Source organism: Patiria miniata, unplaced genomic scaffold (genome assembly GCF_015706575.1).
Source record: "Patiria miniata isolate m_02_andy unplaced genomic scaffold, ASM1570657v1 HiC_scaffold_29, whole genome shotgun sequence".
Taxonomy (NCBI): Eukaryota; Metazoa; Echinodermata; class Asteroidea; order Valvatida; family Asterinidae; genus Patiria; species Patiria miniata.
Genome location: NW_024037068.1, coordinates 14,243,064 through 14,257,035, shown reverse-complemented (window position 1 = coordinate 14,257,035; position 13,972 = coordinate 14,243,064). Strand labels below are relative to the sequence as shown.

The 13,972-nt window shown below is 41.0% G+C and overlaps 2 protein-coding genes and 1 pseudogene across 2 annotated transcripts in view; 2 read left to right on the top strand and 1 right to left on the bottom strand.

The window, feature by feature from the left end:
* LOC119735534 (adhesion G protein-coupled receptor L3-like) overlaps positions 1 to 13,403 on the bottom strand; it is a 59,225-nt gene extending 45,822 nt beyond the window's left edge. Inside the window, exons 1-2 of the mRNA XM_038209271.1 lie at positions 13,165 to 13,403; positions 8,509 to 8,637 (exon numbers count right to left, since the gene is read on the bottom strand). Of these exons, the coding sequence (XP_038065199.1) occupies positions 8,509 to 8,637; positions 13,165 to 13,201 (166 nt within the window). The 5' untranslated portion in view covers positions 13,202 to 13,403. The remainder of the gene's footprint in view (positions 1 to 8,508; positions 8,638 to 13,164) is intronic.
* On the top strand, positions 3,354 to 3,934 carry LOC119735537 (pulmonary surfactant-associated protein D-like). The gene is given in 2 exon segments (XM_038209273.1): positions 3,354 to 3,837; positions 3,839 to 3,934. Coding segments are annotated over 2 exon segments (492 nt in total). The 5' UTR covers positions 3,354 to 3,441.
* Positions 6,662 to 7,242, top strand: LOC119735538 (annotated as a pseudogene).
* Positions 13,404 to 13,972: the final 569 nt, after the last annotated feature.

Below are 13,972 nucleotides of genomic sequence, written 5' to 3'. Positions count from 1 at the left end.
TACATTATTAGTAACACGTACATGTATTGCTATTCTCGTTATTCAATTTTCCACAAAGTAATCATCAAGTGCCAACTGCTTCCCAACCACGGACAAGGATTATGTCCTAACTTTTATATGTAATATTTTTATTTTGCTACTCACACGACATCTTTCACCATTAACTAAACAGCACCTCATTATTTTAATGGGAAGAGACATCATGGACTCACATTGTTACCCAAGACCATTTTTCATAAAGAAAATCCATTTAGATCATTCATATCTTCTATATGATGATTCCCGGAAAGCAGGACTTCGCCACGTGTTTTATTGACAAAACCAAACCGCCGAGCATGAGTGTTCGGTTTGAAGTTCTTCACTGTGAAATCCAAAGATACGATTTTGTAATAATGCATGGAAGGGAAGGTAAATCGGATGTTATTATGCGAGCATGCTTTCGTTCGAAATCACACCCTCATGCAAACCTCATCTGAATTTTCAAATCTGAAGTGTCAGATTTCTTTTAAACACAAAATAGTATTACGATTCCAGGTGTTGAAGATGATTGTGAATGATGTTCTTAACTCTAGATTTGGTTTTAGAAGCATATTGATAATGATATCCAATTGTCCACCTATCTTATTTCACACGCGAAAACAAAGTGATTCAAATCGTTAACATACACAGTGCTCATATTTCTCGTGTTCAGGAAGCATTCGTTGTGGCAGCTTTGAATCAAACTTGATTAGGTTACTAAAATTCTCGCTTGTTTTCATGCTACCTTCCATGACATTTTCGTCTTTAGCTAGTTGTCATGATACCTTACACAATGTGGAAAAAAGTGCACCAGTTCAGCAATTTTTAACCGTAACTCTTAAATCGGAATGTAACTGCTCTTCAACGCATTAAGTTTTACCAGCTGTCTTGAACGATTGTACACCTGTTTAATTCGGTCAATGGCAAGTTTGTTAGCTCTTTATATCCAGTGTGTTTCCTTCATGCTGGCTGTTTTCTTGGCAAAGTCTCAAACATGTGTTCAAGTAGTTATGTCTACTATTTACTGTTTACAATAAAAGTTTATGGCTGGCTGTTGATCAACGCATCTGTCATTGCAGTTATTTGAGAAATTCCAGAGTCCCTCCTTCTGGCTAAACTTCTTGTGTCATTTAGTTTTTAAGTGATTTGAAGGTCAACATGCAACTGTGTTCCAGACCTCAGCTCGATCGTTTGCTACTGTGTCTGGGAGTTTTCAAGGGCCGTCCCGAAGCCTCCTATTGTAAACAAATGGTTGTTGAAATTGACCATACTACTGTCCTTATTTCATTTATGATAATAAAAGCACTAATCCACCATGTTACATCAGGCTCACGGTCAGATTCAAAATAATTTATAGAGACATGGGGATGGTAAACACATTAACGTCTTACGAAAAGAGATTTTATTAGATTCACTTGATTCAAATATCTTAATTTCCACAACACAGCCTTAGGATAATGGAACAAACCCCATTCATATGTCAATCAGTCCATCCTTAGAACAACTCGAATGACAGCTAAAGCGTTACTTATTTGTATATATACGTTTTAGTTTAATGCAATGTTATTACTCTATTTGCTTTATCTTCTATTTTTCCCTGAAACTGTCATTCACTGTAGTCTTGTATTTTACCGTGCTATACCACTGTTTGAATAGGACAAGCATAACTAATCTACGTGCAATACCTCAGAACTTTCGAAAATGAGGAACAAATTACTTTTTACCCTGTATGATTCGAGACGGCAGGCACTCAATCTTTTGCATGTTGTCCTGTCAGTATAAGCAGGCTAACTATCAGTAAGTTGTCCTATACCAATTTGTAGAAGTTTGTTATTTCTGAGATTTTTCAAGACTTAACCAGAGAGAGGGGATAAAAAAAATTATACGGTGGTACACACGATCCGTCCCTTTGTTGGGTTGCTGAAGACAATAGCTCAGCAAAGGTAAATTTTTACAACTTGCAAATCAGGACTGCAAGAAACTGTACACCCAACGGTGCATGAAAGAAAGCAGTACGCCTGATTGCATTATCACGTGATGTGAAACCCTGCATGTGATTGGTTGAAACCGCAACGAGGTGAACTTTCAACCGTCCGTGTATTTAGTATGGGCTTAGAATGAGGCGTAGTCAGTGACGTCATTTAGTTGGGATTTCATTGGTCGTTAGTTTGGATAGCTACGCTAATTATGTTGGGTGATGTCATTTTTTGATATTGTCATTGGTCAGTTGTATTTTGGGCATCATTTTCGGTGACCAGGTTCTTGGGGTTTTAAGCCGTGTATCTCTTCGTGCTATTCAGTTGGTTCCGTGGAAATCAATCGCTATCAAGTCCTAAATCCAATCGTTTGTTGCGTTAAGTGTCTGTGATCACGATCACTTGAACGTGCACCGTTTTCAAATCTGCAGTTGTTGTCCAAGACCCGAGATTTTTGAGCGCAGTATTGATTGGAACGTCGTAATGGAATTACAGGTAAGCTTGTGAAAAAACTAACCGGTTTAACAATAGAAAACTAATAGACACAGCAAAATAACCGGATGTTTTTAGGCTACTTCCTCAGGAGCGGATCCAGAGCGGGTTTTTTGGGGTCAAAATCACTACCCCTCCCCCCACCTCTGACTCAATTTTTTTTTTCATAAAAATTAACTAAAAATAACGTGAAACACCCCCCCCCCCCCCCCCCGCTCAGATCCCCCAAATAATTGTACTGGTAATGATATACGTCTGTGCACAAAATACGGACAGAGCCAGCTGGATTACAGGGGCATTTGTACATTATGTACAAGTACAAATAGCAGCGCCCCCATTGAAAGTATGGTACAAGGGCCCCCACCCCCTCCACACCTATTGATTATACGGAGGCTAAGTGTCCAGAGAAAAAAAAAGCTGTCTTCATTTCAACATCATTTTGCTGATGACCCCCCCCCCCTGCAAAAATTCCTGGCTCCACCCCTGTTTGTGTGCATGAAACCTTAACAAAAACATGCAAAATGACATCCGAACCGAGCGACTGTTCATCATATGAACATAATGCAGCTTTGGAGGCATTTGTAGGTCATATAACTTAAACCAAAATTTATACGAGTAAGGATTAACTTATACACTCGGAAATCACCAGACGTGATTTTCGCTGACGTAATATAAGGTGTATTTTTGATAGTCGTCTAAAATCGACACCAGATCTCAGGATCGACCTTTTATCTTTTCCGTTTCTTTACAGTTTATATTCATTAGTTTATTTCTTACATTGTTTACTTAATTTAGACTAATCATAACGTTCCAAGTGCATATCTGATCTATCCGGAATAATTATTTTAACGCACAGGTGAACGTGAGATTTGCCGCCCTACTCTTGCCAACGTTTCTGCTATTGTGGGCCGTCTATCGTCCCTGCCTTGCAGTTGCACAACCCAGCGATTCCGAGATGTCAGCGGCATGTCCTCCTAAAGGATCGTGTTGCAGCGCTTGCTTCCAGGGTCCCGCGGGACCAGCTGGCCTGCCTGGGATTCCAGGTGTACCCGGTAATAACGGCCTCCAGGGGTCAATAGGTCAGAAAGGTGAGCCTGGCTCGGGTCTACCTGGACCCAAGGGAGACATGGGCGATCACGGTCAGAAGGGGGAGCAAGGAGAGCCGGGGGTTCAGGGACTCGTTGGTCAGCCAGGGAAGCTTGGGCCGGCAGGTCCTAGCGGAGAGAAGGGGGAGAAGGGAGGAAAGGGTCAGCCTGGAGACTCGACCTACGTGAGCCCGACACCGCCCTCTGTCGTCGCTTTCAGCGCTAGCCTGAGTGGTCATTTTACAGGAAATAGTGGCGATGTGGTTGTCTTTGACACAGTCCGCACGAACATCGGAGACGCGTACAATCAGCAAACTGGAGTTTTCACCTGCAGCATAGCAGGTGTTTATTTCTTCAGCGTGACCATCATGGGCCTTACCTCAGGACAGAGTCCATATGCAAAGCTGGAAATGAACGGACAACTCATTTTTTATGTTTATGACAATCATCCTGGCTACCACCACCAGTCCAGTAATTCAGCGGTCCTCGTTATGGCCAGCGGGGATACGGTTGGCTTAGTGAATCTGAGACATGGTGGACAAAGTATTCGTGGCAGCAAATTTTCTTCTTTTTCCGGGTTTCTGATCCAAGCGACGCAATAAATCCATATAACAAGTCCAGCATTAATCCCAACACCAATAAACGTTGTGTAAAGGGTCGTGCATCGGGACTTAACGTGTCCAACATACTATCAAAGGGGAAACGAGGATCATAAAATAGTGTCTACATTAATTAGCAGAAAAACCCTTTTTATAATATGTGGGAAGAATATAATCAAAAGGTTCTGCGGAAGAATTCGTATTAACAATTTTTGAAAATGTAACTGCAAAGCGAATTTTTAAAAAGCGCTCTAGATTATTAATAATGTTAAATGAAAGTTAACACACTTATTTGCGATTCTTCAACATTTTATTGATGCATGTTAGATGTGTTTATTTGAAAGCTTCAGTTTGAAACAAACTAGCCAAGTTATTGACAGGTTAACCTTCAATTTTAAGTAGCTATGCACATGTACCCCTATAACCAAGCGGGGAAGTATGTCACTTTGCATAATGTTTTTTTAAGTGCAAGACAAAATAGCTTTTGTACATTATTTCATATAACATGGCAGCAATTTAATGCTTCCCAGCGAGCGGTATAATGTGTTAATCGGTCCGCTTATTTCAATGCTACCTTCTATGACATTTTCGACTTTACTTTGTCACCATGATTGCTTATACCTATGGGAAAAAGTGCACCAGTCTAGCAATGTCTAAAACTGTAACTCTTAGAATCGGAAGTAGCCTAGCTGCTCTACAAGGTATTAAACTTGAACAGTTGTTTATAAAGATTATGCATCTTTTTTATTTGGTCAATGGTAATTTTGTAAACCTTTATCAAAGCCTTTTAAACATGTTGGCTTTTCTTTTTTTGGCAAGGGCTCAAACTCTGCTCGAGTCGTTAGGCGTACTTTTTGCTGTCAACAATAAAGGTGGATGACTTGGCCTTCTGGCACTGAATCAGCGAATCTGTCATTAGAGTTATTTCAGAACTTCCAGGGTCCCTCCCTTGAGTTGAACTTCTTGTATCAGTTGGTTTTTAAAGTGATTTGAGGGTCAACGGTGTTTCAGACCTCAGCTCGATCGTTTGCTGCGTTTTTATTGCTTCTGGGAGTTTTCAAGGGCTGTCCCGAAGCCTCCTAGCAACTAAAAGATTGCAAATAAACTGGTAATACTTAAATCCCTTACTTTAGAGCTTCAAATGACCTGGTTTGACCACATCTGAAAACACATTTTTATCATAGTTATTATTTATCATTACTTTTTCCTTGAAATTAACTTCCACTTTACCCTTGGTTTTTTTAACCGTGCTATACGACTGTCTGAAGAAGACAAATGTATATGTAACTAATAACGTGCAGACCCAACAATATTTATAAAAATCCATGACATATTCATGCAACATTTTACTCTGCTTGATTCGACACTTGCGGCCCTCATTTTTGTGTGTGATATGTCTTCTCAGTAAGCAGCTTGGAACATTTTAGTCTCCGAGATTTTTTCAACAATTAATCAGAGAGAGAGGGAAAAAATATGGTGGTTTTAACACCCCGACGCGCCCTTCATTGGGATGCTAAAGACAATGTTACAAAGCTCAGCAAATTATTTTTTTTAAACTTGAAACTCGATCAGGACTTCAAGAAACTACACACCCAACGGTGCCTGAAAGAAAGCATGCAATACACCAGATTACACTACCACGTGATGTGAAACCATATTGGTTGAAACCGCAAGGGGATGAACTTTCAACCATCCGTGTATTTAGTATGGGTTTAGAATGAGGCGTAGGCAGTGACGTCATTTAGTTGGGATATCATTGGTCGGTAGTTTGGATAGTTACGCTTATTCTGTTGGATGATGTCATTTGTTCATGTTGTCATTGGTCAGTTGTATTTTGGGCATCATTTTCGGGTTCAGGTTCTTTGGGTTTTTAAGCCGTGTATCTCTTCGTGCTATTCAGTTGGTTCCGTGGCAATCAATCGCTATCCAGTCCTAAATGCAATCGTTTATTGCGTTAACTCTCTAATATCACTATCAGCTGAACGTGTACCGTTTTGAAACTGCACTTTTTGACTGAGACCTGAGATTTTTGAGCGCAGTATCGATTGGAACGCCGTAATGGAGTTACAGGTAAGCTTTTGAAAAACAGTCAACACCGATACAACAATAAAACACTTATAGACACCGTGAATTATGAACTGAACGGTTGTTTCTTTATGTGAGTATAATGCAGCATTAACGGCATTTGTGGGCCATGCAAGTTAATAATTATACGAATATAGATTTACTCATACACTCGAAATGGCCAGACGTGATTTCCCCTGACGTTGCACAGGGTTTTTTTCATGGCCGTCTAAGATCGACACCCTAACCCAGAATTTACATCTTTCATCTATTCCGTTTCTTTACAGTTTATCCTATATTCATGGGGTTTTTTTTACATTTTTTTCTTAATGTAGACTTATCCTAAGGTTCCAAAAGTACATTTGATCTCTTTGGAATAATTTGGTACATGTATTTTTCTTTATCTCAACGCACAGCTGAACGTGAGATTTGCCGCCGTACTCCTGCCCACCTCTCTGCTACTGTGGGCCGTCTATCGTCCCTGCCTTGCAGTTGCACAACCCAGTGATTCCGAGATGTCAGCGGCATGTCCTCCTAAAGGATCGTGTTGCAGCACTTGCTTCCAGGGTCCCGCGGGACCAGCTGGCCTGCCTGGGATTCCAGGTGTGCCGGCTCATAACGGCCTCCAGGGGTCAATAGGTCAAAAAGGTGAGCCTGGCTCGGGTCTACCTGGACCCAAGGGAGACATGGGCGATCACGGTCAGAAGGGGGAGCAAGGAGAGCCGGGGGTTCAGGGACTCGTTGGTCAGCCGGGGAAGCTTGAGCCGGCAGGTGCTAGCGGAGAGAAGGGGGAGAAGGGAGGAAAAGGTGAGCCTGGAGACTCGACCTACGTGACCCCAACACCGCCCTCTGTCGTCGCTTTCAGCGCCAGCCTGAGTGGTCATTTTACAGGAAATAGTGGCGATGTGGTTGTCTTTGGCAACGTCCGTACAAACATCGGAGACGCGTACAATCAGCAAACTGGAATCTTCACCTGCAACATAGCAGGTGTTTATTTCTTCAGCTTGACCATCCTGGGATATCACACAGGACCGACGCCAAGTGCAATACTGGAAATGAACGGACAACTCATCTTTTATGTTTATGACAATCATCCAGGCTACCACCACCAGTCCAGTAATTCAGTGGTCCTCGTTATGGCCAGCGGGGATACGGTTCGCATCGTGAATAAGAGTATTAGTAGTGGAACAAGTATCCATGGCGGTCATTATTCCTACTTCTCTGGTTTTCTTATCCAATCAATGTAGTAAACCCATGGCAACTCACGCATTCATCCCAACACCAATAAACATGGTGTAAAGGGTCGTGCATCGGGATTTAACGTGTCCAACATACTATCAAAGGAAAAAACGAGGATCTATATAATAGTGTCCAAATTAATTAGCCGAAAGGTCCTTTTAACAATGTTTGGATAATACATTCAAAATGTACTGCGGAAGAATTGGTATAAACAATTTGAGGCATTTTAGCAGCAAAGCGAATTTTTAAAAAAGTGCTCCAGATTATTAATATGTCAAATAAAAGTTAACACACTTATATTTGATTCTTCAACATTTTATTGATGCATGTTAGATGTATTTATTTGATAGCTTCAGTTGAAACAAACTGTTCAAGTTCTAGCTATATACCACTAAACCCAAGCGGGGACTCCGCACTTTGCATAATGTTACTTTAAATGCAAGGCAAAATAGCTTTTGTACATAATTTCGCATAACATGGCATGGCAAGGAAATGCTTCCCGGCCAGAGGTATAATGAGTTTAACGGTCCACTTAGTTCAACGCTTCCTTCTATGACATTTTCGACTTAAGTTTGTCACCATGACTGCTTGCACATATGGGAAGAAAGTAACTGAAATCCTCGCTTATTTCCATTTTTCATACTACTCTCTAAGACATGTAATAGCCTTGAGTTTGTCATCATGAGTCACATGTGGGGGAAAAAAAGCACCAATTCAGGAATATTTTACTGCAACTTCAAGTCTTAATCCGGAGAGTAACGGCTCATTTAACGTATTAATTAAAGTTCACCAGTTGTTTGGAATGATTGTGCACCTTTTAAATTTGGTAAATGGTAATTTTGTTTGGCTTGGGCATGCTGGCTGTTTTCTTGGCAAAAACTCAAACATGTGTTTAAGTGGTTATGTATACCATTTGCTGTTTACAATAAAGGTTGATGACAATTACGGCTTGCTGAGAAACAGAGCATCTGTCATTGCAGTCTATTGGGCCAATTAAGTCTTGTAACCTGACTACAGTGATGGGTTTATCCTTACCTGGCTCGCCAGGGGCGCACTGTACGGAGACATTCCGTCCGGAGTCGGACTCGGGCCAGGCCAGGCCGCTTAGTTGCTCGGCGGGGCACGTCGTTTGACAGGTTGCTTCCAGGAGAACTTGGAATAAAACTGTTCACAAAAGAAACCAAGCGATGGTCAGCCGTGTCAGCAAACATGGGTTCAAAACATGTAGTAAAACACTCAATAATGACTCAGTAAGTTAATAATACGGGAAATGGTACCTATTAATTAGGGAGACATTTATACCCAAACTCATTTACCTGTAATGACACCTAACCCCAATTTACCTCCGTGACTTTTGGTATATTTATATGTTTTGGACTACGAGCCACCGATCTAGCCTATTTCCGATATCAAACTTTTGCCTCTAATGAGGAGCTGTGACAATAGGGAGACGTTGAGTCTCTGATGTCCGGTGTCTCCCTAAGGTATAATTTATGATTTGGCAGGGATTGAGGCTATATGGCAACAGTGTGCGGCTGATTTTGGAGTATGCACTGTATCAAGGTATTTAGCCGGACTATGTGTTGTTTATGCTCAGCCGATCCGAATGTCGGCCAAGATTATACTTGACATCCTCCGTACTGATCCAGGATGTCACTGGCTCTGCCTCAACATATTGACAGTGATTGTTGGAGGAGTTTGCAGAATGGAGGCAGTGGTGTGGAGGTTGTGGTCACCCATCCAGGGACCACATTCAAGAAATAACGGAGGATATTGCAGGATTGAGGCTGCATGCTATTTTTACACGGAGGCAGTTGGGAGATTTTGCAGGATTGAGGTTGCATCCTAGCAAAAATGCCCAGGGAGTTAATAGGATTAACAGGAACTATATTTATTGTACATGAGCGGTCATTTTCTGCAACCACTTCATCACCTTGCATTTTATACAAGGTCAGACTGTATTAGGCCTAAAACAAAGTGCTCCTTGAGATGTTCTTCGTCTGCACCGCATAATTATAATGCAGTGATATTTGCTATGAGGCTCATTCAAATAACTTATCTCGTCATGAAAGTGTCCGTATATAATTAAACAAAAAGCTCATGGGAATCATTGCCCTTTACTCTATTATTTTATTTGATATAAAACAGTTTTGCTTTTTGTGCGTTTTTGTTTTCGTTTCCGATAATTACACCATTCAAATTTCTAAGAGGAATGTTGCAAAACCTAATCTGTTAAACTTTCAGCTCAGTGGGTATTACAATTTCCGAGAATACAGTTGGGGGAAAAAACATGCATAACATCATTTTTGCCAACTAGCACTCTTTATTTCCAAAAATCAGTCAATGGACTGATCGTTGGACATCACATACATCACTTGTTTTCTTCTAAATGGCAGCCAGCCAGACAGAATAATTTCACGGGGTGTTTTATACCATCAGGATCTTTAATCCAAGGGAACTTTTTGTTAATAATTCGGTAGATATCTTTTGGGACAAATGCAAATGATCCTATAGCCTTTAAACGCATTTCCAACGAAATAGTTGAAAAGATCATAAAAAAAAGAGAAATAAAAGAATTATGTCATATACCTTGCAAAGACGCGGTTAACGTGTAATTATCGAGCTTGCGGTCCTCCATTTTGGTCCTTTACAATCTAATCATTGGTGTATGCAGCTATTATTATTATTATAATCATTTAGCCATTCTCACAACATTATAAAGAAAGGCAAGGAACAGCAAAAGTACAAGTACTGTGGTCAGAGGACCTGCTGCACCGCTATACATATGCTACGGCAGTTTAATGGTGACAGTCAGCTTTAGCTCATAAATTCGATGGATTTTGCCACCGCTTGACACACCATTGAGACGAGAACATTGTATAGGCCTAAATGACTGAGTGAAGTCCAACTGTAATTCCTACTGGTAAATGCATTAGTATTTTCTGCAGTGTATAATTCCAGAGCTCTCAACATGAGACTGGCGCCATTTTATTATGATTGGATTAAGGAATGCTGAGCATAGGTCAATTCACTGTAGGAAATCAGATCCCATGTGAAAGATTACATGCGCTGCTATTTTGTGAAAAAAACTTGAAAACGGATGTAGCGCTTCAATTGCTCAACAAAATAATGGGAACCACAATGTCCTTCTTTCATGAAAACAAACCGGCCCAACATGTCCATGGTATACGTTGAGTTGTGTGCACTATTGACGTCCATTTTAAAGGGAAGATACAACATTTGCAAACATCAAAAAACGGAATGATCAAATTATCACCAAATATCTTACTGGATTGTTAGGGAATGGCAGTCGAAAGCATCCTGTAAAATCGTGGCTCCTGGTGTTCTGACATTTTCAAGAAAACTTGTATTTCCAACGCTGGTCGGCCGACCAGCGTTGGAGAAAACTGACTGTTTTCAAAAAGTACCCCTAATTTTTCATATTTAGTTATTCCGCATTTTCTTTGCAATTGATTACACACCTGTGAAGGGGTACAAGCCTTCTAGACGGATTCTCTGACCCTGCAATCCTCCAAAGTCTATAAATTGCTCCGTTTCATCTTACGTGGGGTCAGGGAACCAGACTTCAAAAACTTGGTTGGTTTTCTTGGATTTTCCAGCATCTTCAAACCCCGGAAACGTGAAGCAAGTCAATTTAACAATATTTGCTATAACATACTAATCCTCCCAATCCATTTATTTCTGAAAATTGCAGCAAAAGCAAATGTTGTACATTCCCTTTAAATCTACGTCGTCCCCATAGCGTCGAGCAGTACGCTCGCACTAGCTGCTTTCTCATCATTGTACTGGATCGTTTTGCATGTTCAAAAATGTTCCACGTCATGATTGGGTACGGAGTTATACGGAATAGTCTGGTGCCGTTTCATGCTTAATTTATATCAGTGTGTGTATTTTGTTTGCTGCAGTCCAGGGTACGGACGGAATGAATTTAGCGTAAGATCAGACGCACGTAAATGTTTAAAAATGTAGGTTATACTTTTACCAATCCAACGCAAATATAATAATCTAAATGAAAATAGGATTGTTTTCATGAGGATTAAACTAATGATTCACGTAATACACGTTGAAAATAAATTCACCAAGTACATGATATAAATCCGTTACTTGCTGTACTGCGGAATAGCGAATACGAATATATGAAGCAGGTTCCCTCTCAGGGTCTACTATTGTCTCGAGGTTGAAATTAGACCCTGTACTCGAGGCTGATTTTAAAGGGACACTGCGTCCTGGAACAGCCCAATTGGGCTACAAAACGCGCTTTGAGATGAGATGATGTTAATCGGAAAGAACATTTAAAACTAGGATATAAACATCCACATAGCTACTGTGTAGACACACACAACGTGTAGGCTTGTATCGTACACTGACTGAAAACGACAGGAAAAACGTATTCGTACTCCGTCGTGTCCGATGTAAACAACCGAGGTTTTTTGCGTCTTTTCTCGGGAACGGTAAGACATTAGGTTGGTTTCCTTTCAACCAGGTGTTTGAAATAGGGTACATAAACAAACAAAAAATGAAATTTTCGAGGATTTCAGGACCTAGTGCCCCTTTAAATGATCTTTTCCGTCTACGCGTATTAGTTTGCGAGAAACACGTTTTAAGAGTCCAAAGCGGCGCAATCGAGAGCTAGGTTCCCTTTAATAAACCCCATCACACCCGAGTCGTCGGTTCGCCCTCCAAGCAGAGTCAACAGGGCGAGCGTTTTGCTAGCGGCACTCATCTCTCCCCTTTTTTCCCTCCATCTGGAAATCTCTCTTAATATCAAGAGGCAGACAGTCAAGACTGTTTGTCCACCGTCTCAGTCAAATGCAGCCGTCGGAAATGTCTTTGCCAGAGGGCTTGTTAGGGCTCTTGATAGCTCTCCTTAAAGGGTCCGACGGAGTGAAGTTTCACACTCGGGAATGCATTTTTGCGCAATTATTATCCATACATTTTGAATAATGCAAAAAAATCACGGAGCACCCTTTATGACTTCTTTAATCAACTTACACTGTAAAAGGTCACGGTCAGATTTTGACCCGGTGTCCTAGTTTTGACTTAACCCTTTTTGGGTTCTGCTCAATGCCATGTGGACGAGGTTGAGTTTGACTGTTCTTATAGTCAACTTTGGTCGTTAAATTAACGACCAAGGGGTAGCGTTGTATCGGTACGGACCCGTACGTCTGTGCTTCGGGGTAAACATAATGCCTTCAACATCTGTTGCCCCACAATCGATCGATTATGTCTTAGTGAAAGACGTCTGACTGTACCGAGAAGCTATCTTGGAAGTTGTCTTAATTTTCCCATAACATCTCTCCGAAATCGTTTATACGGAAAAGAACGAACGTTATCTGACATTATTTCTTAGTTGTCCGCGCAAGCAGTGGCGGGTCCATGAGTTTCCAAAGTGAGTTTGCTGGGATATTTGGGGGGGGGGGGCGTTTGGTTGCACTCAACCAAATGCCTTATGAACCAAAATCTTCAATATTGTCTGCTGACGTTTTCATTATTTAATTAATTATCTTTGGTCAGTGGGGTGGGGGCGTGGTTAGCCACCCCAATCACCCCATGGATCCACCTTTGTTGAGCTTACGTAACCAAAAGACGGAGATCCTTATATTAACAATATTAAACCAGAGAGAGTTATATCAACAATCAACATCATTAATAAAAATATGCAACACTTACCAATAAACCACACTGGCTTGAGAAGAGTCATGCGCATCTGTGAAAATCAAATGCCAAACAAACATACAGTTAAATCCACTCCATAGATATCATTATTCACATCGTATAAATCCACTCCATAGATATCAACACCGTACAGGTTACATCCAGGCCTATTGGACTAACGACAGCAGAACTAGAATGGCAGCGGCACTGTATCGTTGTGGACGGTCTGTGCAGTTGCGTGTGTGACGAATGTTACGTGCAAGAGGGCGGTATTGATGTTCTAGCTTCGCAACTTTTCAAACTATTGGGGGCGCTGCTACGACACTAGTTTTGGAAACAAACAGATGTGAGTAAGTACACAGAAAATAGTCTTAAAAAAACAAGCCTGTACAAATTGAGAGAGAGTCAAATTTGGATCATAAAATAAACCAATTGGAAAAGATGGCATGCACTTTTCGCGGCCTTATTTCTACCCCATTGACGCTCTTTACAGCGCCCTCTAGATCTGTCGAAAGCAAACCGATCGATGTCCTACGTCGTTTCCTTGAAATCAAGCCATACGTGTTTTTATATCGCTAGCAACGGCACGTACCAAGCCCATTGAGACTGCGAGAGCAAACATGAATCTTCCTACAAATGAGCAGTTCGTAACATCTTGTTTAGCACTGAGGCATAGGCTATAAGTCATCCATAATGCAAAACCTATGACTTCGTGGTATTATTTTAATGAGTTAGGCCAAGTACAAAAAGTAGGTTTCTCATTCGGGCTTTTCGAGAGAAATAAAAAAGGAAGGAGGCCTTTTTTCCCTTTAACATGCCTATC